The sequence below is a fragment of the Danio rerio genome, chromosome 24, assembly GCF_049306965.1.
Source record: "Danio rerio strain Tuebingen ecotype United States chromosome 24, GRCz12tu, whole genome shotgun sequence".
Classification (NCBI taxonomy): Eukaryota; Metazoa; Chordata; class Actinopteri; order Cypriniformes; family Danionidae; genus Danio; species Danio rerio.
This window is the reverse complement of record NC_133199.1, coordinates 36,212,238-36,235,327: the sequence shown is the minus strand read 5'-3', so window position 1 is coordinate 36,235,327 and position 23,090 is coordinate 36,212,238. Positions and strand designations below refer to the sequence as shown.

Sequence of the window (23,090 nt, the reverse complement as noted above, 5' to 3'; positions counted from 1 at the left end):
CTCGTGTCTGCAGTGTAAGCAAGTAGATTGGATTTTTACCTGTCAATGTGAGTGGCGCGTCATTAAAACCATAGCGAATGATGTCATCTCTGCCGCTTTCATTTCAGAATGGACTTCAGCAGAGTCCCAAACCTTAAATCTCATACACGCGGACTAAAGCAGCTTTTATTGTCGTGTAGCACAAGTGTTTAAGCATGTTAACGAGAGAGCGCAACATCCGCCACGTAACCAATATAACTAATATAAAACTGTTGCATACATCACGTACATACAGTAAATCACACCATGAACATCACATTAAGATGCCAACTGGTTTAAAAAGGTCTAGATTAAAAGATGGAGAACTTTTCTGTCATAAACTATAGTAAAACAAAAAAAAGCCCTGCAAACAGATCGAAAAGGGCGCTCTTTTATTTTCAGCTGTCAGTCAGAGCGTGCTCTTTTTTTTCATGGTCATTGCACCTTTGTTGTGCGCCATTTAAATGCAGACAATCTCATACAAGTCACTTTTAAAAGATAATGTAAGCCGTCAGCAAAAAAATCAGATACAGTCAGAAATTTGGAATTGACCATTAAGATCTGCACTGTAAATGCAGCCAATGACAAGGTCCACATGGAATCTGTGCGTGCAGAAATCCACTGATTTTTAGCCCATCATTGAGTCTATTTATTTACTTGTGTAAATGTGTGAAAATTCATATTTAGTCAGTTTTTTATTAATTTCAGTAATATTACTGACTAAGACGAAAATTGTTGTATGATTTATTTGCAATACAGTTTGTAAAGTAATTTTTTCTGTCTTCAGTAGATTAATATATGAGAGACTTGCTTTATTTGCCAAATAAGTGGATCTAACTGGATCTGCATTGTAAATTGTGTTTTATAAATTAATAAATAAAAATAAAACAAATAAAAATTGGTTACGATACTCCCAAAAACATGTTACATAAATCCGCAGATTGTTTTACAAAATTCTGCGCAGAAATAGCAATTTGTATGTCTGCAGATTCTGTCTGACCCAAAAGCCCCAATAAGGGAGCCAGTTTTGGGAGCCATGCCTCCATTTTCAGATGCCTCCATTTTGCTCCGTCCACACAGATACAGAGCACCAGCATTTTAAAATTTAAATTTATTTTATTTAACAGGGACAATGCTCATAAATAAACAGTAGAACTGTAAATAAGCCAGAGTTAGCCACAAGGGCTGACTTTCATCTGTTGCCCTCTGCCAGATTTTAAAAGGCAAAACGAAAACAGCCTCTGCGGCATTTCCAAAACTCTCCATTTTCGGGGGTTGAAACCTTAGGGGCATTTTTGCAAAAGTAACTAAGATATTTTCTTGGAAATGATAAAAGTTATGCGCTACTTTACTAGTTACTTGAAAATGTAATCTGATTACATAACTCTGGTTACTTGTAATGTATTAGTTCAACACAAAGTAACGGTGTAACAAAACAAATTAAACAGTGTAATATTTTTGCAAAAGTAACTCAGATATATCTTGAAAATTTAAAAAAGTAATGCGTTACTTTACTAGTTACTTGAAAAAGTAATCTGATTACAAAACTCAGGTTACTTGTAATGGATTACCCCAACACATTACAAAAATGCCTCCATAGTATACAAGAATAATTCAGTGATTCAAGTGTTTTTGGTTGTGATGTGGGTATGATTTAAATGTAAATGTAACATATAATGTGAGATGTGGGTGTTTCTTAGATAGAGGTGTGTACATGGCATGGATGTAGGCGTGTGCTAAAGTAAGTTTGGGTTGTTTATCATGACAGCAATGCAGAGCTGATTCACTGAGTGGAATGGGAAGAATGAAAACACGCAGCACTTTTTGAACAATATGAGGGGATTTGGGAGAGTATGCAAATATGCAAGAGAATTCCATGGCAGATTCCACAGCGACATCCACACACTCATTCACAGTAAATGGGGCTCAACAGAAATGCACAGTCAATACTCTGACTGGGCTTCTCAAAAATCTGGACACCACATCACAGAGAATTCAATCTGGACCTATCTATATTTTATATTTCAAGAGCACTAAATGTCTGCAAGCGACTTTGATAAACCAACACAATCTCACGGCAATTCGTAACTTTTTCATTTAGTGGCTAAGTGGTACAAATTCGTACGATCTAATTTGTACATTTTAGTACGATTTGCGTATCACCCAATGACGGTTGGGTTTAGGGGTAGGGTTAGGTGCCACGCCTCCTTTTTAAAATCGTACATTTTCTTACGACTGAACTCGTACAAATTCGTACGAATTAGCCACTAAACTGCCAAAACGTAAAATACTTACGTTTTCTCGTGAGATCAGGCTGGATAAACACATGTTAAATTTGTAGTCTTTTAATGTCTTTTCAGCGATGTTCTAAAATGAAACCAAGATAAAAGTTTTCCCATGTGACATGCCATTTCCCAGTTTTTCAAAATTTCAAAAATTGCTAAAACTTTATTTAATTTGTCTTATTTTGCACTTGTTATTAAAGGGGTGGTCCACAGTGTATTTTTAAAGCTTGGTTGTGTTTATAAGATGCAAAGCAATATGTGCTCATGCAACTTTTCTTTGATTATATACTGCTACTCAGCTAATATGAAAATGACGTCGTATTTCCTAATTCCTCTGAAAGGCCCCCTCTCAAGAGGCTCTGATTGGTCAGCTAACATAATGTGCTGTGATTACACGCATATTTGCACTGTGTAATCAGTAGCCAAATCAGACAGAAAATGAGAGCACACAGCTGAACCTCATGCCTGCTCTCTAAAGTAAAATTTGACAAGTGTATTTTATATATGTTTGAAATAAGCATGTGAGAGACACAGCACGCGCTGCTGAAGATTGTGGCTGTTTACATCGGTTTGACTGATAAATATGAACTTGTAGGTAAATTGTTAACAGTGCCAAACAGCATTTCCTGTTGTTTACATCCTTGTTTATGTCCTCACTACAACATACCGTTAATCAGGCCCGGATTGGCTAATCGGGAGGCCGGTCCGTTTTTTGGCCATGCTCGCTTGTACTCTCAGCAGTATCACTCTTTTCATTTATTCATTTATTTATTTAGGTATTTGACCATAGCCTCACTCTTTTTATTCATTATTTTGCCGCAGCTCCGCTCTTTTTATTTATTTTCTCGCAGCCCCGTGAGCAAAATGCAGCCTGCAGGGTAATGATGATGTAATAGTAAATCATCATTTAACCCCAAACAGCGGCACCTTAGTGAATGTAAGAATTCAAATAATAAATATTAATGAATAATACACCTGCACAATGAAAATCAGATGATTCACTACTTAATAAGTCTGATATAATTTGATTCAGAAATCTTAAAGGAGGAGAAAAAGATTAAGGTGAGTCACAGTGCAATATATATTTTTTTCTCTTCCCAACACAACAGCGCCATTGTAGTCCAGTGGTCAGCGCGTTGTGTTACTACGCAGCCAACGCTTGTTCGAATCTCACCTGAATAAGCATTATTATAATTTTTTCATTTTTATTGTTAAGACATATAATACTGTTAGGTTTGTTGAACATTTGAAGTTCTAAAGCAGCTGTTTTCTTGAAAAAGACATGGTAGTGTCATTAGAAACTGAATTGGAAATTACCTTATTTTAATATAGTCAGTCGTGAACTGAGGTGGGCCGGTCTAAGGCTTAAAACTCCAGGGCTGAAAAGGAGTCCCACTACGGCCCTGCCGTTAATGCTAGAAACTGTGCATGTACTTGATTAATTTTAACAAATAAAAACACTTACAGGTTGTAGCTCACAAACCACAGCTCCTTCGGTTGAAGGTGTTTTTATCCGAATGCATCACTTAACTGAGAGAGATTCTGAAAGCTGTCCTTTGTCAAATGCTAGCTATATGTATATTTTTTATAATTCTCTGTAACATAATTCAAATTAAACTGTAAGCAATTCTCTCTTTGTGTCATGTCCTTTGGGAGCCCAAATACAAAAACAGAACAAGCTCTGTGGAAATCGCAGTGTTTGGACTGCATTTTAGCTGTCTCTGCTATAACATTACAGTGCCTGTGGCCACGCCCCTTCACTGCGCAGGGTTTGTGCGTGTGGTGAATGCGTGTTACCGGAAGCCCTTGTGATCTCACTAGCCCGCATGTATTTTTTTTGTAGTGCCTAAATTTGCTCGCTGTAGGCTTTGTTAAGCTAACTCCGTAAAAGTCAATGTCTCCCTTTGCATTGAACATTTAGAGATGTTGTTTTTGTTTACACAGCTACATTACACCTCAACTAAAGCTACTTAATTTTTGAATAATTGATTTATTTATGTGCATGTTTTAAGTTTTGTTTTAACCAGTCTTGTTTACGTTATTTCACAAAAGTAATTAATTACTAATTACATCCTTAATATTTAATTAAAATTACTAATTACTTTATGTGAAGAGTAATGTTATTACTTAATGATTAATTTAATTACTTGACTCTAATACTACGTGAAATCCCTGTAAATCTCAATGCACAGGTAATATAAATTAAACTGTTTATTTACATTTTATATCAAAACCTTTTAGTTTTATTAATAAATTGTAAAAAGATACAAATGTAATATAGAGATTTATAGGGATTTCATGTAGTATTGAGTCAAGTAACTAAATTACTCAAGTTATAAAATTACTTTTTAGATAAAGTAATTTAAATACAATTTTGAGGATGTAATTAGTAATGAATTACTATTTTGTCATGAACACATTAATAGCCCCTTTCACACAGTGATACCGGTAAATATCTGGAAAATTTCCGGAACGACTTTACCGGTATATTCAAAAAAGCGCTGTTCACACAGGCGAGGACGTTACGGAATTTTTCCGGAAAAGAGCATTCACACATCCATTCCAAAATACCGGTAAATTCTGACATCATTCACCACAAATGAGCTTTAAACGGCTGCGCTTGTATTTGTAAACATTTGACTAAATTACAAACTCTGTGGATGATCAATATTGTAAACAACTTTCGCAGGATCACTTTCGCATTTCGAGATGTTCATAATATGTGCGTGTGCAGGCACTCACGGCTGTTTCACAGGCACACGCAAAGCTTGAAGGTAAACAAACAACGGCTTATCATAAGCATCTCATCGATGATTATTTACACAGTTGGCATTAAGAAGAACATATAAACGTGATCTGACTAACTTCTAGCAGCTAAATGCGTCTGGGAAAATATTCAAAGGCTTTTATTCTCACAAACCGCGCGGACGTAAATGCGTCTGACTGTTGTGATTGGCTAAAGCAGACGTCTCACGTCAGCACGTTCTAGACGTGGACGCGCTTATTACGGCAATCTTCCTTCTGCATTCACACAGCGCAGCATTCCGGCAAATTACCGGTAATGTTACAACTTCTCTTTCCGGAAAATAGCCAGAACGAATTTACCGGTACTTTCAAAAAGGACCTGTTCACACATACAACCTTTCCGGAAAATTGCCGGTAATTTTCCGGAAAGGTCTGTATGTGTGAAAGGGGCTATTGTCATGAATTAATTTCTTGGTTTTTTAAGTGTGTTCTATTGTCAAATGCAACTTCCTTTAGTTATTAAAATTATACTGTAAAATATAATTGTATATCAAAAAATGATATGTACAGTATATAATTAGATTGCCTAAAATGCATATAAGCATTTTTCAGCATATAATTAATTTCATTACAGTAACTAATTACTTTGTAACTACTCACATCCAACAGTATTTATAACCAACATTTCCAGACCTTTAACTTTGATGATAAATTTAGATTTGGACCTTTGACCCTTACTTTAAATAAATGTTTTAATAAATAAAGGCCTGTTCTTTCTTATTTTAGCACCACTTTTTGGTTAAAAGGATTCAATTGTACATGATACATGTGTCATTGAATTTGTTTTTGTGTTTTTATCAGCATGTGGTGGGGTGTTTAATGGTACAGCTGGGACAATCGGCAGTCCATCTCATTCCATCTCCAACTACCACCACAACATCAACTGCACATACCACATATATGTCCGCAACAACCGGGTCATCAATCTCAAGTGAGTCTGATCAACAATGTGTGTTCTGTTATTATTCATAAACCAACATTTTGCATTAGGGCAGCACATTATATCATTCCAGTGTTAATATCGCAATTTACACATCCATATTAGTTACATCGCAGGGTATGCAATGTTGAGTCGGGATTGTAGCTTAGTGGCTTCAAACTGTCAAAAAACAGATGTTTGGATTGAGCCCCTTCCCCATTGGATCGCCATTCTATAGTGATCAATGATTGGCCATCTATTGAAACTATTTATATTGCAATATATAATGCAGAAAAACGAAAAATATTTTCGTTAGATTTTCCAGTATCGTGCAGTCCTACTTTGAATATATTTTGATGCAAAAGAATCTATTCAAAGTCTCATTTTACACTACTTTTTTCCCCTTCATATCTACCGTCTTTTTACCCAACCTCATTATTTCCTTCTAAATTGATGTGTACATTGGTCTCCAAACTACACATCAAAAAACTAAAATCTTTACCATCAGACATCCATCAAGACAGCTGTGTTCAAACAGAGAGACAGATGCTCAGAAAGAAAAGCATTCTGGTATTGATCATCTGTCTTTCCCTTTGTCTGCGAAAACCTACTAAGATCTATTGATGTTAGACAGGAAGCCCTTCATCCTTAATCTGTCCCCGGAGGCTTTCTTTCAGGAAAAAACACTCCTTCTCCCAGTCATTGTGTCAATTTCTGAGAAATTGGGCTTTTCTGCAGCATCATCATGGGACTGTACATGTTTGTCTTGATCTCCTACAGGTTCAACTCTTTTAATCTGGAAGCCTCCTCGACGTGTAACTTTGACTATGTGGCGGTGTATGATGGAGAAAGCACTCTTGCTCCACTGATGGGGAAGTTCTGTGGACACGAACTGCCACCCAACCTCAGGTCCTCCACCAATCACATGTTCCTGCAGTTTGTTACTGACTCGTCAGTTGCGGCGGAGGGTTGGAGAGCAACCTACAGTGAGACTTTAGGTACTGTTCCTCTGTCTTCATTGTAAAATTGCACTGTAAAAAGCGATAAGTTACTGCACTTGAACATTTTTGCAATCCTGTTGTTTTAAAAAAGTGACTAAACCTGTTGTAACGGAACTGTTAAGTTGTTTTCATTTTTTTTATTATTCACATACTTAATTGACTAAATCATTTTAAGGCATTCAAAGTAAAAAATTTAAGTCATGCAAAACAAATTTATTCAAAGCATAACATGGTCATTGAATTATTATTCTTATAATAAGAAGTTTTTTATTAACTTCACATTTAAAAAATGATGTTTGCTGCTTGTTCAAACCATTTATTAATTTAAAATGAGCTGAATCAACACAATTCAAAACGTTTTTTGGGCTAAAACTTAATTGATTTATGTTCAGTCCACTTAAATTTATACAAACAATTAAGTTAACTTAAGTTATTGATTTGTGTTGGGACAACAGGAAGGAGTTGTGTGGAACAAGCAATTTTACAGTCTTATTTTTATTTGAGAATAATAAAACATTGCATAAAGTACAATACAGCAAAAAAGATTTTTTTTTGTTGCATGTTAGTCCATCAATTTCTAGCTACCTTGATGGTTGTAAATGCATGTAGAGAACCAAAAACATCCTAAATAAAATAGAAAAGAAAAAATATATAATAAAAACTAATGAATAAGAAGTAATTTTTAAGAATTTGGGAATGCAAACAGTTTCTGGGCGACGTAGTGGCGCAGTAGGTAGTGCTGTCGCCTCACAGCAAGAAGGGCGCTGGTTTCTGTATGGTCTTTGCATGTTCTCCCTGCGTTTGCGTGGGTTTCCTCCGGGTCCTCCGGTTTCCCCCACAGTCCAAAGACATGTGGTACAGGTGAATTGGGTAGGCTAAATTGTCCGTAGTGTATGAGTGTGTATGTCAATGTGTGTGTGTGGATCTCCCCCAGAGATGGGTTGCGGCTGGAAGGGCATCCGCTGCGTAAAAATGTGCTGGATAAGATGGCACTTCATTCCGCTGTGGCGACCCCGGATTAATAAAAGGATTAAGCCGACAAGAAAATGAATTAATGAATGAATGAAACAGTTTTTTACATAAATACTAGCTCAACAAAACTAAGACATTGATATACTGTATATTTGGAAAAAAGGGCTTCCCTAACGTTTTGTTTGGAAGCCCTTTTTTCCAAATATACAGTATATCAATGTCTTAGTTTTGTTGAGCTAGTATTTATGTAAAAAACTGTTTAAGACTGTTTAAGAAACCCACGCAAACGCAGGGAGAACATGCAAAGACCATACAGAAACCAGCGCCCTTCTTGCTGTGAGGCGACTGCACTACCTACTGCGCCACTACGTCGCCCAGAAACTGTTTGCATTCCCAAATTCTTAAAAATTACTTCTTATTCATTAGTTTTTATTATATATTTTTTCTTTTCTATTTTATTTTGGATGTTTTTGGTTAAAAACACTCTACTTTTTTGGAAATTGGCTCATTTTACAACTCTCCTACAGTTAGACAGTTGAGTTTTACCATTTTTTTATCAGTTCAGCTGATCTCCATGTTTGGTGGGAGCACTTTTAGCTTAGCTAAGCATAGATCATTGTATCAAATTAGACCATTAGCATCTCCATAAAAATGTAAAAAGCAAAAAATTGAATAGTTGCTGGCAATGTTCCTTCATTATTCTGGAATGAGAATATAGTTTCTAGCATTACCAGCTTAAAAATAACCACTTCTCAATTTCCATCAGTCTTTGTACTCGATGTAACCACAAAAGAGTCAAGCTTTAAGTAGGAAAATGATCAATGTGCAGCCTGACATGTTTGTTAAAAACATTCGAGCATAAGAAACAACGTTTATGAAAATGTTTATGCGCGATGTTATTGTTGATTTGATATATGATATTTTAATTGTGGTTTCATGGAAGTGTTTAAGTAGTAGTTATATGGTCCTGAATGCCCCAAATACCTGCCCGGAGGTTTTTAAAATACGGTGGGATCATTGAACTGTTTTTCTTTGATAAAAAGAGGTTTTTTTTTTTATTATTATTATTAAAAAGTTTAATTGATTGATTTAAATATACATAATTTTAATTTCATTTCAACAAAAGAAACACGGGCAGCTCACTAGTCTGAGTCTCATCATTTCAAAAGAATTTGTGTTACTCACAGATCAACATGTCTGATTCTTTGACCTTGTTCCTATATATTTCTCATTTTGGCCTAGAACTAAGAATGCACGAATGATTTCAAAGCACAAAGACAAAGATCTCATTGAGGGCAGAACAAAGTGTTCAAGAGTGGTAAACAGTGCTTTGTTTTCTCTGAGACGTCTTATGCGCCAGTCGCTTCAGGATGACCAGGCTCTTTAAGAACTGAGCTGTGAACCCTTTTGTAGCTCATCTCTGGGGTGTGGTTGATCCGCCCCATCCTACAACTACACCAACTGTTCTTGGTGAACAACACAACTCATTCAGACAATAGGAGTCAGTGCTTGTTATTCACAATGGCAGAAAACAAGACACAAGTCTTTATCAGTCTGTGCTGTCAGAGATTCTGCCAGTAAAGCACTGCACATTCTTTTGTTTTGTCCTGCAGTTTATGTGCAAATTAAGGCCGTATTTTGTGGATGGTTAGAATTCAAATTAATTTACACTAACTATAGGGCTGGGCGGTATGACCAACATTTTACTCCACGGATTGAGAATGTTTATTTCACCTTAAAAATATCTTTCAGGATATATATATATATATTTTATAAAGGTAGTTCTTCCAGAAAATGTACAATGGGGCTTTATATAATAAATATGCTAAATAATAATTTCTCAAGTAACATTTTGTCACAGATATAAAAAAATATAAGTAAGTAACAGGAGAAGATCATTTAAATATGAGAATATAAATATGTAAACGTTTTAAGGAACTATAAAACAGTTTTTTTCCTTCAAAAATCCTAAATTAAATGAGTACAAATCTTGTATAAATATTGAAAATAAGTGATCATTACTTGTTGAAAATATCAAGCAATTGGAAGTCTCCCATTAAGCGTCTTAATCTCAGCCTCCTGCATGCTGCACTTGAGTTAGCCCCGCCCACTCATTTATATTTTGAGCTATACACAGAATAATAAATTATTTTACTGCCCACACTTTATTCTGCCGTAACGATATATGCCTTCATATCCCCCAGCTCTCACAGTTACACTGAAAAAAAAATGCTTTTCGTATTTGGGTCTTTTTTTTCTAGTCCTAATATCTAAAGATTCTCAAATAAAGAAGCATTTTCGAGACAATAAAATATATTGTTTTGCTTTCAGAAGTCTATTTTTATCTTAAAATAAGCTAAATATTCTGCCAATGACTCAAGTATAATTTAAGGCAAGTAAAAAAAAATCTAAAGGAAAATAGTATTATTTTACTTAACCCACTGAAAGATCATTTATTTTGTTTTTAAGGAAAAACTCACTTAATTTTGACTTACTAACATTTTGAAAAACGAATAAGTTAACTTCATGTTGTCCCAACACAAATCTATTGTCTGGAAACTAGGATTTTTTACAGTGTAGTCTGAGTCTCATCATCTAATTCAAAGGAGTTTATGTTATTCACAGATCAACAAGTCTACTACTTTGACCTTGTTCCTTTATAGTTCTCATTTTGGCCTAGAACTAAGAATGCATGAATGGTTTCAGTAAGCACAAAGACAAAGATCTCATTGAGGGCTGAACAAAGTGCCAATAAGGCAAGCAAAATAAACTTATTTCAATAAGAAAACAAGATTATTTTACTAAACCCCCTAAAGGATCATTTAATTTGTTTAAATGAAAAACTCACTTAATTTTGACTTATTGTTTCTGAGTATATATATATATATATATATATATATATATATATATATTACCTGTCTGGAAAATGCTTCTCGATTTGAGAATGTTTTAATATTTGAACTAGAAACAAGACAAATAAAGACTCTTTGAGAAAATGTTTTTTTGTAGTGTATATGCAGTTTATTAATAATTCATATTTTATGTAATAATTTTTATTTTATATTATATATATATATTTTATAATTATAACTGTAAATAAATGCTATATTCTACAGAATATTATAACTTTATCTATTTATTGTAATTTTTTAAATATTATTTAATGTAATTTTCTAATTTCAACTGTTTTTGTCAATCCAAATTATTTGTGTAAAATATAATATTAATACTGATTTAGTTTTCTTTTTTCAAAGAACACAAATACATTTGTTTTTAGTTTACATTTATGGTATGACTTTATATGAAAGTCTCTTTGATTTTCTTTTTTTTTTCACCAATATCTTTATCCTTTACTTATTGATTTACTTTGCCAAATTATTTATTAACATTTTGTGCATATATTATGTACTTACAAAAATAAGTAACACACTGTTCAGCTTTTTCAAAACCAAGAACTAATGACCATAAAAACAATGTAGTTATTAAATAACACAGTGAATGTATAACACTTATTTTATTCAGCTTTCCTTAAAAAGACACAGGCAGTAGATTTAAAAATGCCAATCTTCTTGTAGTTGTTTTTTTTTACAATGACACCATCATATAAATAGCCTCAAAGCTAAAAACCAAAGACAAAAACTCACATTTAGTCATTTAGTGGACTCTGCTGCCTCTTCCAGGCAGTTTCTTGTAAGCACATCCTTCAGCTCTTTTAAATCTCTTTCTCTTTGTCTCTCCAGGTCCTCAGCAGGGCTGTGGAGGTTTCCTGTCTTCCCCATCAGGAATGTTTGGTTCTCCTGATATTGACATGAATGGTCAGTATGAGCCGCATATGGACTGTATGTGGACCATCGCTGTGGAGGTCAATAAAGCCATCAACCTCACATTCACATCCTTTGAGCTTGAAGGGTCCACCGGAACCCTCTGCAGATACGATCATGTCACGGTAATAACCATCACATATATTGAAAACAAATCTAAAGCTGCAACATACTACACTACAGTTAATAGGTTATAATAATACACTTCATTCATGATGCATTTTTCCAAACTCAGAGTGTTGCAATATATAGTCTATATATGAAGAGTTTCGTTGCAAAACGAGATATATCCATTTTGAAAAATGTTGGTTATTTGACATTATTATTTAAGACATCAACAGTCAAGTTCATTCACAATTTTTGTACATTAAACTATTCCTTGAGCTCAGTGAAGGCCAGGAACACGATATTTTCAAATCCAGGATATTTTTTATTTAATTGTATGTCCATAAATAGCTCATAAATAAGTCAAAAACCAAGCCAAAATGCAACATATTATTCTTAATATTGTCAAATATCTTAAATTGGTAAAAAAAAACTATACATCATAAATATATGGAATAATATATACAAAGATTGATTAATAACAATAAGATTCTGAGTTAGTTTTGGCCAGAATGTAACACATAACATAACTTTTTTTTTTTTTTTTTTTTTTTTGCAAACCTCTATATCCACCTATATTCTACTACTGTAATATCATTAAGAAAAGCTAGTGAGTCAATGTTTTGTTTGATAAGTAAGATTAAGGTAGTTGGATAAACGACTTGTAACTTGTTACAGAAAGAGTGGAGGCTCCTTCCACACTGCTGCTGAAAACCAAACCTGTATGATCAGAGCGGGCGGAGCCACGGTGTCATCGAGTCCGCAACACAAGCTCGCCTCGCCCTGTCATATTTAATGAATTATTTCACTGTAATAATAATAATACTGACAGCTTATTTATTTGGTTGTTGTGAAAAAACAAAACCGTTTATTTTTCTCCATAACAACCTGTGCCCTTTATGTTCCCTTATAATAAATCAACAACAACAAGAATTAATGTGAGGTTTTAGGTGCAATCGCATAAATAAATCTTCAGATAGGCTACTCAGCTTCATGAAAGAAATTATTTAAAAAAAAACTTACAAAGGGCCCTTAGAAATGTTGCCTTGCAGACAGGTATCTTGTGATGGGAAGGAGCGCAGAAAAAAAGGCTCTTTCTGGTCTTCCTCTTGACATCAGCGGAGACTCGTTCCCTGCTGCATTTGTGTATTGTTGACAGAAACAGGAGTATCCTATTCTGGTCCCCTTTTGTAGCATTTTTATACACTTTTGTGAAGTTAAAGGCTTCATCTTCTATCGCTAAATCAATGAGCAAACTCGGAGCACTTCACCAGCGGCGACTCTCTTCCCAGGGGATGCTGAGCTCGTGCAGCATCCTGAATGTACTATAACTGTTATATCGCACTTTGTAAAGAAACTGGTCTGGCGGATATCGCGTTTTGTGAAAAAATAAATTTTTGTACTCTGCCTAAAATGTACATTCTTAAATGTTATTAATGGCAGCAATTCACACATAGATTAAGGTACATCGGAACAGTGATTTCCAATAATAAAATCCAAATGTCAAAAAAATGGCGTTTATCGTGTTCTGCAACCAAACTCTTCATATATTACACACTCATACACTATGGCCTATTTAGTTCATCCATTTCACCTATAGTGCATGTGTTTGGACTGTGGGGGAAACCCGGAGCGCCCGGAAGAAACCCACACAAACACAGGGAGAACATGCAAACTTCACACTGAAAGGCCAACTTGCCCAGCTAGGACTCGAACCAGTGACCTTCTTGCTGTGATTCGACAGTGCTAACCACTGAGCCACCGTGCCACTTACAAAAAAGCAAAAAAAAAAGATGACAAACTGCATAAAAATGACAGAGATAGTCACAAATTAAATGCATTACTGAAAAATGTGTCTTAAGAAGCTCCTTAAACAATCCTGAGAAACAGCATTCCCAATAATTGGGGGTAATGCAAATGCAACGTGTTGAACAAAATCACTCCATTAAACATCACTTGGGGTATATTTGAAAATTTATGATTTTTTTATTTCTGTAACTAACTGTATCTACAGATCTATGATGGTGACAGTGCTAATTTTCCACTGGTCGGCACGTTCTGTGGAGATTTGATTCCTGCGCCCTTCATCTCGGCCAGTAACTTCCTGACTGTTCACTTTATCTCGGATGGCACAGTTTCCCGCCGCGGCTTCAATGCCACCTACAGCACAGTGAACAGTGAGATTACTCTACTTCTCAACTTTGTGTACATGTATTGGCTCAAGTGATTAGACAGGATGGTGATTTAGAGGGAATACTTTAGATATAATAGGAGTAAAACATTAAGGGCCCTATCATACACCCCGGCGCAATGTGGCGCAAGGCATGACGCAACTGTTTTTTGCTAGTTTCAGTCGTTTTGACATTTTGCGGCAAGTAGTTTAAATAGCAAATGCATTTGTGCTCATATGTGCACCCATAAGCGTTCTGGTCTAAAAAAGCAGGCGTGTTTTGGTGCGTTGCTGGCGCGTTGCTATTTTGAGACACTCGAATAGTCTGTTCTTTAGACCAGAACAAACCCGGTCTAAAGTCCGGCGCAAAGTGCGCCTCGCTTACACACTGCTTAATACATACAAGATGTAGAGCAATATGCAAATATCTTTGGATATGAAAAATTGTTAAAATATTAAGGATATATATAGGATATAATAAGGATATATATATATATATATATATATATATATATATATATATATATATATATATATATATATATATATATATATATATATATATATATATATATATATATATATATATATATAGGAAATAGATATAAAGGATTAAAATATTACAAAACATATTATTTTCTAGCCTACGTGAATTTAAAAACCACTGCCTTGAATCCTTCTTTATCTCGGGGGCTTTTCAGTTCATTTAATTTACTTTTGTATAATGTTGTTATTATTATTAGCAGTATTATTTATTATATCCATATTTATATTTGTTTTATTAAAAACAAGCTTAGATTTGTCCACCTGTCAGGTTTCAGACCATATGGGGCACAGCATGTGTTTTAGGATATAACTCAGGTTTTTGAGCACACTTTGTTATTATTGTTCATTTATTCGTTTGCTGGAAATTAGAACTGAATTTAAAAATAGTTTTGAAACAAACCTTTCCATTTAACAAACGAAAATTATAATTTACAGGCTAATTGATGTCTGTGCGTACAACACGTTTCCCTATACATGAGAATTATGAGATGACTTATCTCTCATTCTGACGCTGCAGATGCTCTGTTTAACTGTTTTCTTGCTAGTAATGCTCCGTTTTTCCACTTATACTTACTTTACATCATGTAAATAGCAAATGCGCGTATGGCGCGACGCAACTGGCTCTTAAAGGGAATGGGAGATGAAACTCTGATTGGTTTATTCTCAAAACACACCTACAACTCATTAAGAGAATAAACTCAACCCTTTTAGAACATGCGCCACGGCGAAAAGCGGATTTTCCCATACTTAAAATAGCAAAAGTGGAGAATGACACGCCCTCAATGCGTTTGCGCCCTGCGCTTTCCGCTTTTAGGCATGGACCGTCAAAATAGAGCCCTAAATCTCTATGTATGCAGATGATGTTTTGGTGACTCTACAAAACTTAGGCTTGGCTTAGAAATGCCTTTGTTAATGGATATACTGAAGCTATATACAGTTGAAGTCCCCCTGTATATTTTTTTGTCCCTAATTTCTATTTAACGGAAAGAATATTTTTTGTGCCAGTGATTAGGTTCCTGAGACCCGCATTGTCTCCAGCACTTAGTGTCCTTTCCTGTTACGTATATGCTCTTTTTTTTGGCGTGATGAAAAATCTTATTAGACATTTCCATCCAAATTCTCTCCACATATGTGAGTTAGTACATTTTGATGTAAATCTACATATGTCCAACCAATGTCTTAATAAGATATTAATAGGTTTTGACACTAAACTTTACCCCCACACAAGAATTATTAAACTTTGTGTACATGTTAAATTAGGGATGTGCAATATAACGAGATATATCATATAGACAAAATGAAAAGTGTACTGTTTCATCTTATGTTCTATGCGGTGTTACAAAAAAACTTTGTTTTACGAAAGTACTTTTTCATAATTTATATAAGCGCAATATTACACATCATTACAGGGATGCAGACAGAAACATGAATAACAGCAACTTGAGAAAGTCGCAGTCTCTAAAGTACAATGTTTACATTTTGCAATTTTATTTTTTCATGTTGGACCTGTAATCATTCCTTTTTGAAAAGTGTTTTAGTTATTAATATTTATTTGAAAGTTCTACAAATAAAGTGAGATATATGATCACACACGAATGAGTACATTTCTTAGTATACACAGTTGAAGTCAGAATTATTAGCCCCCCTGTTTATTTTTTCCCCCAATTTCTGTTTAACGGAGAGAAGTTTTTTTTTTTTCAACACATTTCTAAACATAATAGTTTTAATAACTCATTTGTTTTATCTTTGCCATGATGACAGTAGATAATATTTTACTAGATATTTTTTCAAGACACTTCTATACAGCTTAAAGTGACATTTAAAGGTATAACTAGGTTCATTAGGTTAACTAGGCAGGTTAGGGTAATTAAGATGGTTTGTTCAGTAGACTATCGAAAAATTACAGCTTAAAGGGGCTATTTAATTTTGGCCTTAAATTGGTTTTAAAAAAAATAAAAACTGCTTTTATTCTAGTCAAAATAAAACAAATAATACTTTCTCTAGAAGAAAAAATATTATCAGACATACTGTAAAAATTCCCTTGCTCTGTTAAACATCATTTGGAAAAATGAAATAAAAAAAATATAAAAATAAAACAAAATCAAAGGGGAGTGAGTAATTATGACTACAACTGTACTTTAAAGTATAAAAAAAAATAGTCCTTTACATATGATCAACGAATATAAATTATTAATTTGTTTTGGAATTTTTTAAATTTACAATACTGTTTGTTTGTTTGCTTGCTTCATTTATTGAGCATATTTAAAAACAACAGATGTTGACCAAAGGGCTTTACAAAACAACCAACATACAAAATCTACACTTAAATACAGTTGAAGTCAGAATTATTAAAATTATCATGAATTTTTTTTTTCCTTTTTAAATATTTCTCAAATTATGTTTAACAGAGCAAGGAAATTTTCATAGCATGTCTGATAATATTTATTCTTCTGGGTAGTCTTATTTGTTTTATTTTGGCTAGAATAAAAGCAGCTTTTAATATTTTAAAAACATTTTAAGGTCAAAATTATTAGCCCCTTTCAGCTAAATTTTTGGAAAAAAAAAACTAAAATTGGGGAAAAGAGTAAACAGGGGGGCTAATAGTTCAGGGGGTTTAATAATTCTGACTTCAACTGTATATAAACAAAATATGTAAAACAAATTAAAATTAATTCATTGCAATCAAAAGCAAGAGACTGACGGTGATTTTTTAAAAAAAATAAGACTTAAAAGCTCCAACGGAAGAGCTTGACCTGATATGTAAAGGCAGACCATTCCACAGATGAGAGGCTGTCAAAGAAAAAGCCCTGTAATCTTTTGATTTTAACCGTAATTTGGGAACAACTAACTGGTTTTCCGACCTAATTGACCTCAATGAAGGATGCCAGTGAAGAAGCCCACCAATGTAAGTTGGTGCCAGACCATTCAAACCTTTAAAAACAAATAGCAATAACTTGTATTGAATCCTAAATTAGACTGGCAGCCAGTTAAGGGATTATAAAACTGGTGAGATAGAAATTTGTTTTGTCCCAGTTAAAAGTATATCAACTTGCTTTTTGAACAAGCTGCAGGCGTACAACTGCGAAACTCCTGCATACAAATACTATTATCAGGATATGAGATGTCTTATATTGTGATGAGATTTTTGCCATATCGCCCATTGTTGCATCAGTCATGCTAATATCCTTTTTCCACAACTTTAGGTCTTTGTGGAGGAGCTTTCAATGCCACAGCAACATCTCAGACCATCACATCTCCATTATATCCCAATGCCTACCCGCCGTTCACCTCCTGCCGCTGGGTGCTGGATGCTCCGTCTCAGGAGGGGGTGAAAGTGTCTGTACAGCAGTTCCACCTGGACACCAGCCAGAGCTGCACCAGCAACTTCCTGGAGTTTAAGGACTTCCCTGTGGTGAGATCCAGTTGCACGCATTATATACACTTAAAGAGGACCTATTATGCAAAAATTACTTTTATAATGAGGTTTAAACACAATTGTGTGGTAACAGTGTGTGAATATAAACAGATTCTAATGGTTAAAATTAATTAGTTCTAAATTTTATAATCACACTTTATAGAAACAGCTTGTTGAGACACATTGATTGTAGGTGTCATCAGAGTGGGAAAACCCCATCCATTAGTGACGATCTCTTCCTCATTAGCATAGACTGCCCTGAGTGAGAAGCAGCCATCCGCCATTACAGTTTTCATGCTGTATCTGCCAAAGATAGTGTCACAAATGATGAATGTAATCTCCATAGACGACTTTCTTCTGAGCCACTTCTTTTAACAGAAATAACGTTAGTCCTGTTCTGAATCTGACACACAGGCATTTGTTGCTCCGCCCTCTTTTGAAAAGAGGGCTGGGAGTACGATCTCATTTGAATTTAAAGCGACAGTCGTCAAAATAGCACAATTTGGATCACTAGTGTACAGTGACCCGCGTACACATGAAAAAGCATAAAGTATATATTTAATATAAAGTATACATATAATATAGTTTAATAAAAAAACTAGAACATTTTAGTTTGCAATGTTAGTGTTCTTAGATAAAAAAATTCTGAAAGGATAAACAATTTATATATTTTATTGTTGTTGTTATTATTATTTCAGCTTAGTGAAAAAAAAATTAAGAAAAACCTTAAGAGAAGTGCAATTTTAGTTTATATATACAAATTAAAGGGGGAATGAAGTATTCAGTCAAGTTGACTGAATACCTAACCCTTATTATGTACATTGGATTCCACTTTAATGAAATTATATTAAACAAACTCAGTTAATGAAACAATTTAGCATAAAATGGCATGTTTTACTATAGCTGTTAGACCTATGGTGCCGCCATCATGGAATGTCGCTGTATCTGACGTCACGGGGTTGGTTCCTTTCTCTTAACTGAACAGATACAATGGAAGTAAAGGCGACTGTAAAGCCTAATTTTACCTAATGCTTGAAGTTGTGGACGTGGAGCTGGTGCAAATACAAGCAACAGATGTGTGTCTAATATAAAAGTATAAATATTTATTTGTTTCCCCTTTTAATTACCGATTATTTGATGTGCTTTGATTCACTGTCTGTATTACGCTGCCTGACTGCCTGTCTGGATTTCCATTTCCATCCAGCCTTATTTAACCCAATGCATGACGTTGTGGAAGTGCATCGCTGAGCTGGTGCAAATACAACAAATACAAGCATTTAAGTGTCTTAAGTTGTGTGTTTTTCTTTTGTTAATACCTGTGGCTCAAACATTACCCGAGTTTGTTTAATATATTTTTTATTAAAGTAGAATCTAATGTACAAAATAAGGTAAAGTCGACTGAGTGCTTTATTTTCCTTTTAAAGACACAACAAATACAAATATTTTCAACTAGTTTTTATTTTTACATTATCAAGTTTTACTTTTATATTAATTAAACTTTTATATTCCTCGGTATGTCATTTTTTCATTTCAGTTTAGTTCACTAAATTATCACTTGATCTTATTTTATTTGTTCATTCTGTGTTTTGTTGTGTGCATTAATTCATTATTACTATTATTGTTTTTTTTATGATATAATTAGTTATTATGTAAGTTTGTACAATTATAACATTCCGTATATTAATAATCATGTTTATAATTACCTTGTTATTAACTCATAATAACATTATGAGTTCAAAGTTCATCGCTTTGTCATTAAAATCGCTGAAACGTGTTTCTGTCGTCTCTCAGGGAGATTACGGACAGGCTCATAAATTTTGCAGCGCAGATTCACATGTTCCAGATTTCTACAGTTATGGACGCACCATGCACATCACCTTCAAATCTGAGGCCTTCATGACTGGAAACGGGTTCAGTCTGAGCTATCAGGTGGCGGGTGAGTCTTTTTTCTGTGCTTGGAGAAGTGTGTTTAATCTTGTTGTTGTTGTGATTTATATTGTTGTGTGTGTATGTAGGTTGTAGCCGGGTGTATGAGCAGGAATATGGTTACCTGAAAAGCCCAGGCTGGCCTGATCTGTATCCTCATAATCTGGAGTGCAGTATCGTCCTGCAGGCACCTCAAAACAGCTTCATCTCTCTCTTCTTTACCAGTTTTGATGTAGAGACTCATCCTTCCTGCAACTTTGACTATCTTGAGGTGAGCTGAAACATATTGACATTTGTTTTTGGCTGTTATTTTTAATTTTTATAACATAATGTGTTATTATTTGACTAATATTCACTAATATGTATATATATATATATATATATATATATATATATATATATATATATATATATATATATATATATATATATATATACACACACACACATACACATACACACACACACACACAGTTGAAGTCAGAATTATTAGTCCCCCTTTTTTTCTTTTTCTAATATTTCCCAAATGATGTTTAACAGAGCAAGGAAAAATTCACAGTATGTCTGATAATATTTTTTCCTCTGGAGAAAGTCTTATTTGATTTATTTAGGCTAGAATAAAAGCAGTTTTTAATTTTTTTAAAAATCATTTAGGGTCTAAAAAATTACTAGCCCCTTTAAGCTATTTGTTTCCCGATGGTCTACAGAACAAAACATCGTTATACAATAATTTGCATAATTACCTTAACTTGCCTAGTTAACCTAATTGACCTAGTTATACCTTTAAATGTCACTTTAAGCTGTATAGAAGTGTCTTGAAAAATATCTAGTAAAATATTTACTGTCATCATGGCAAAGATAAAATAAATCAGTTATTAGAAATGAGTTATTAAAACTATTATGTTTAGAAATGTGCTGAAAAAAATGTTTCTTTCAGTTTGGGGGAAAAATAAACAGGGAGGGCTAATAATTCAGACTTCAACTGTGTGTGTGTGTGTGTATATATATATATATATATATATATATATATATATATATATATATATATATATATATATATATATATATATATATATATATATATATAAATGAGCATTAATTATTAAAAATAAAAAAATAGATAAATAAATTATAAATAAATACTTCTTACATTATCACTTGACCCTTGAAAAATGTCACATGACCCAGTGTTTGTGTTCATATGTTGCTAAAAACTAAAGTAATAAAAATACACAAAATAAAATATCAGAAGAAAAACAGTCAAATTTGCTAACAAAAAAAAGCTAACATATAATTATTTTAATTTGAGATACTAAACCTATTAAAAATAAAAATATCTAAAAATAAATAAATAGAAATTAAAATATATACCATGTTGTATATATTTTAATACAAAATATATACCATAATGTAAATGCCAATGTTAATAAAACCAAACTCTTAACATCCCCATATTTTAAGTTCAGGATCAGGTACTAAAATGATTAAAAATATACAAAAAAGGAAAGGAAAAAAAACATCTTAATCCCTAAACTAACACATACTAAACCAACAATTTTGCTAATTTAATGTATTGTTATTTGACTAATATTCACTAAAATAAAGAAGTAACTGTAACTTACCTACATTATCACCTGACCCTTAACAAATGTCACAAGACCCAGTGTTTTGTTTTCATTCCTGTTAAGCAAAATTAAATTAAAGCAATAAAAATGCACAAAATAAAATATGAGATGAAAAAAAACTGAAAGAATTGCAAAAAGCTAACATATAATTATTTTAAGTTGAGATTATATTATAAATTATTACAATATAAAATACATATACAAAAAAACTGAACTAAAATTAAACTATATAGTAAAATGCTAATGTAAAAAATTTGCCAATTGCTAATGTAAATAAAACCTAAATAATATAAATACTATAATAACATTTAAAAAAAAAAAAAAAAACTTTTTAGTAAATAAATATTTTTTTAAAAATGTCCCCTTTTGTGAAAAGAATATTGGTTATTAATCTATTTAAAAAACTACATGTAAATCTTAGATAATTTTTCAGTGCAGTACTGTAGGTGTCTGTTGCAGCACATTTAGGCAAATGCAGATCATCCAAATATTCTATGAATAAAGATGTCCATACTGTTCACAGACAGCTATGAAATAAAACCATACACTAGCACTTCTGTTAATGTCTTTTTGCTGGTGTAGGTCAGAAACGGCAGCACTGCCACATCACCTCTATTAGGAAAGCATTGTGGAAACACACTTCCCAATCCCGTCTTCCCAGGAAGCAACGAGCTCTTCATATTCTTCAAGAGTGACTTTACTACCACTCGTAATGGCTTCGAGATCACCTGGACTTCCTCACCACAGGGTATATATAAAATATTCATCATAATTCCCTTGTTATAACTAATTATATGATGATCTGTCTGATATTAAACCATAAGCTTTATATGAGTCCTAAATGTTGTCCAGGTTGTGGTGGTGTGTTATATGGAGACCACGGCTCCTTCACCAGTCCAAACTACCCTGGTACTTACGCCAACGGTAGTTCCTGTGAGTGGTCAATCAGGGCTCCTAGTGGCCGAGTAGTGACCGTCACGTTTAATCAGATCAGCATTGATGACCCAGGAGACTGTCAGAACAATTATCTGAAGCTGTTCGACGGACCAGATGCCAATTCACCTGCTGTCGGGCCGTACTGTGGATTGGTATGTGTTGAAAACTTCTGTGTTGCTATTTCATACACATTTCTGTCAGCAGGAATGGTTAAATTGATCAAGTGTTACGTTAAACATCCTGTGAAGTGATTCGAAATGGGCATTTTTGTTTGATGTGTGACGTAATTGCAATTGAAACATGAAAATTGGGCGGGACATAAAGTAGCCCCTCCCCTTTTTAAAAAACGGCCAATAGCACTTTTTTTTAAACACAGCTCTGCCAGTGATTGTTGACTGAGTGGTTGAGCTCAAGGGCATCCAATAAAAAGCAAATAAGAAGTGTATTGAAGGGGGCAGCACATGTCAGATACTAGTGAGAACATCATAAAAATTGTTGATCAACAGGGCTCTATTTTGACGGTCCATGCACAAAACGGAAAGCGCA

General features: G+C 33.8%; 1 protein-coding gene across 1 annotated transcript in view; it reads left to right on the top strand.

Annotated features, from left to right (window-relative positions):
• The window catches only part of cubn (cubilin (intrinsic factor-cobalamin receptor)), a 116,017-nt gene that overhangs the window by 88,644 nt on the left and 4,283 nt on the right, over window positions 1–23,090 (top strand). Inside the window, exons 57-65 of the mRNA XM_021470374.3 lie at window positions 5,910–6,039; window positions 6,808–7,025; window positions 11,741–11,946; window positions 13,941–14,103; window positions 17,846–18,054; window positions 19,849–19,993; window positions 20,073–20,254; window positions 22,191–22,356; window positions 22,461–22,696. Of these exons, the coding sequence (XP_021326049.2) occupies window positions 5,910–6,039; window positions 6,808–7,025; window positions 11,741–11,946; window positions 13,941–14,103; window positions 17,846–18,054; window positions 19,849–19,993; window positions 20,073–20,254; window positions 22,191–22,356; window positions 22,461–22,696 (1,655 nt within the window). The remainder of the gene's footprint in view (window positions 1–5,909; window positions 6,040–6,807; window positions 7,026–11,740; window positions 11,947–13,940; window positions 14,104–17,845; window positions 18,055–19,848; window positions 19,994–20,072; window positions 20,255–22,190; window positions 22,357–22,460; window positions 22,697–23,090) is intronic.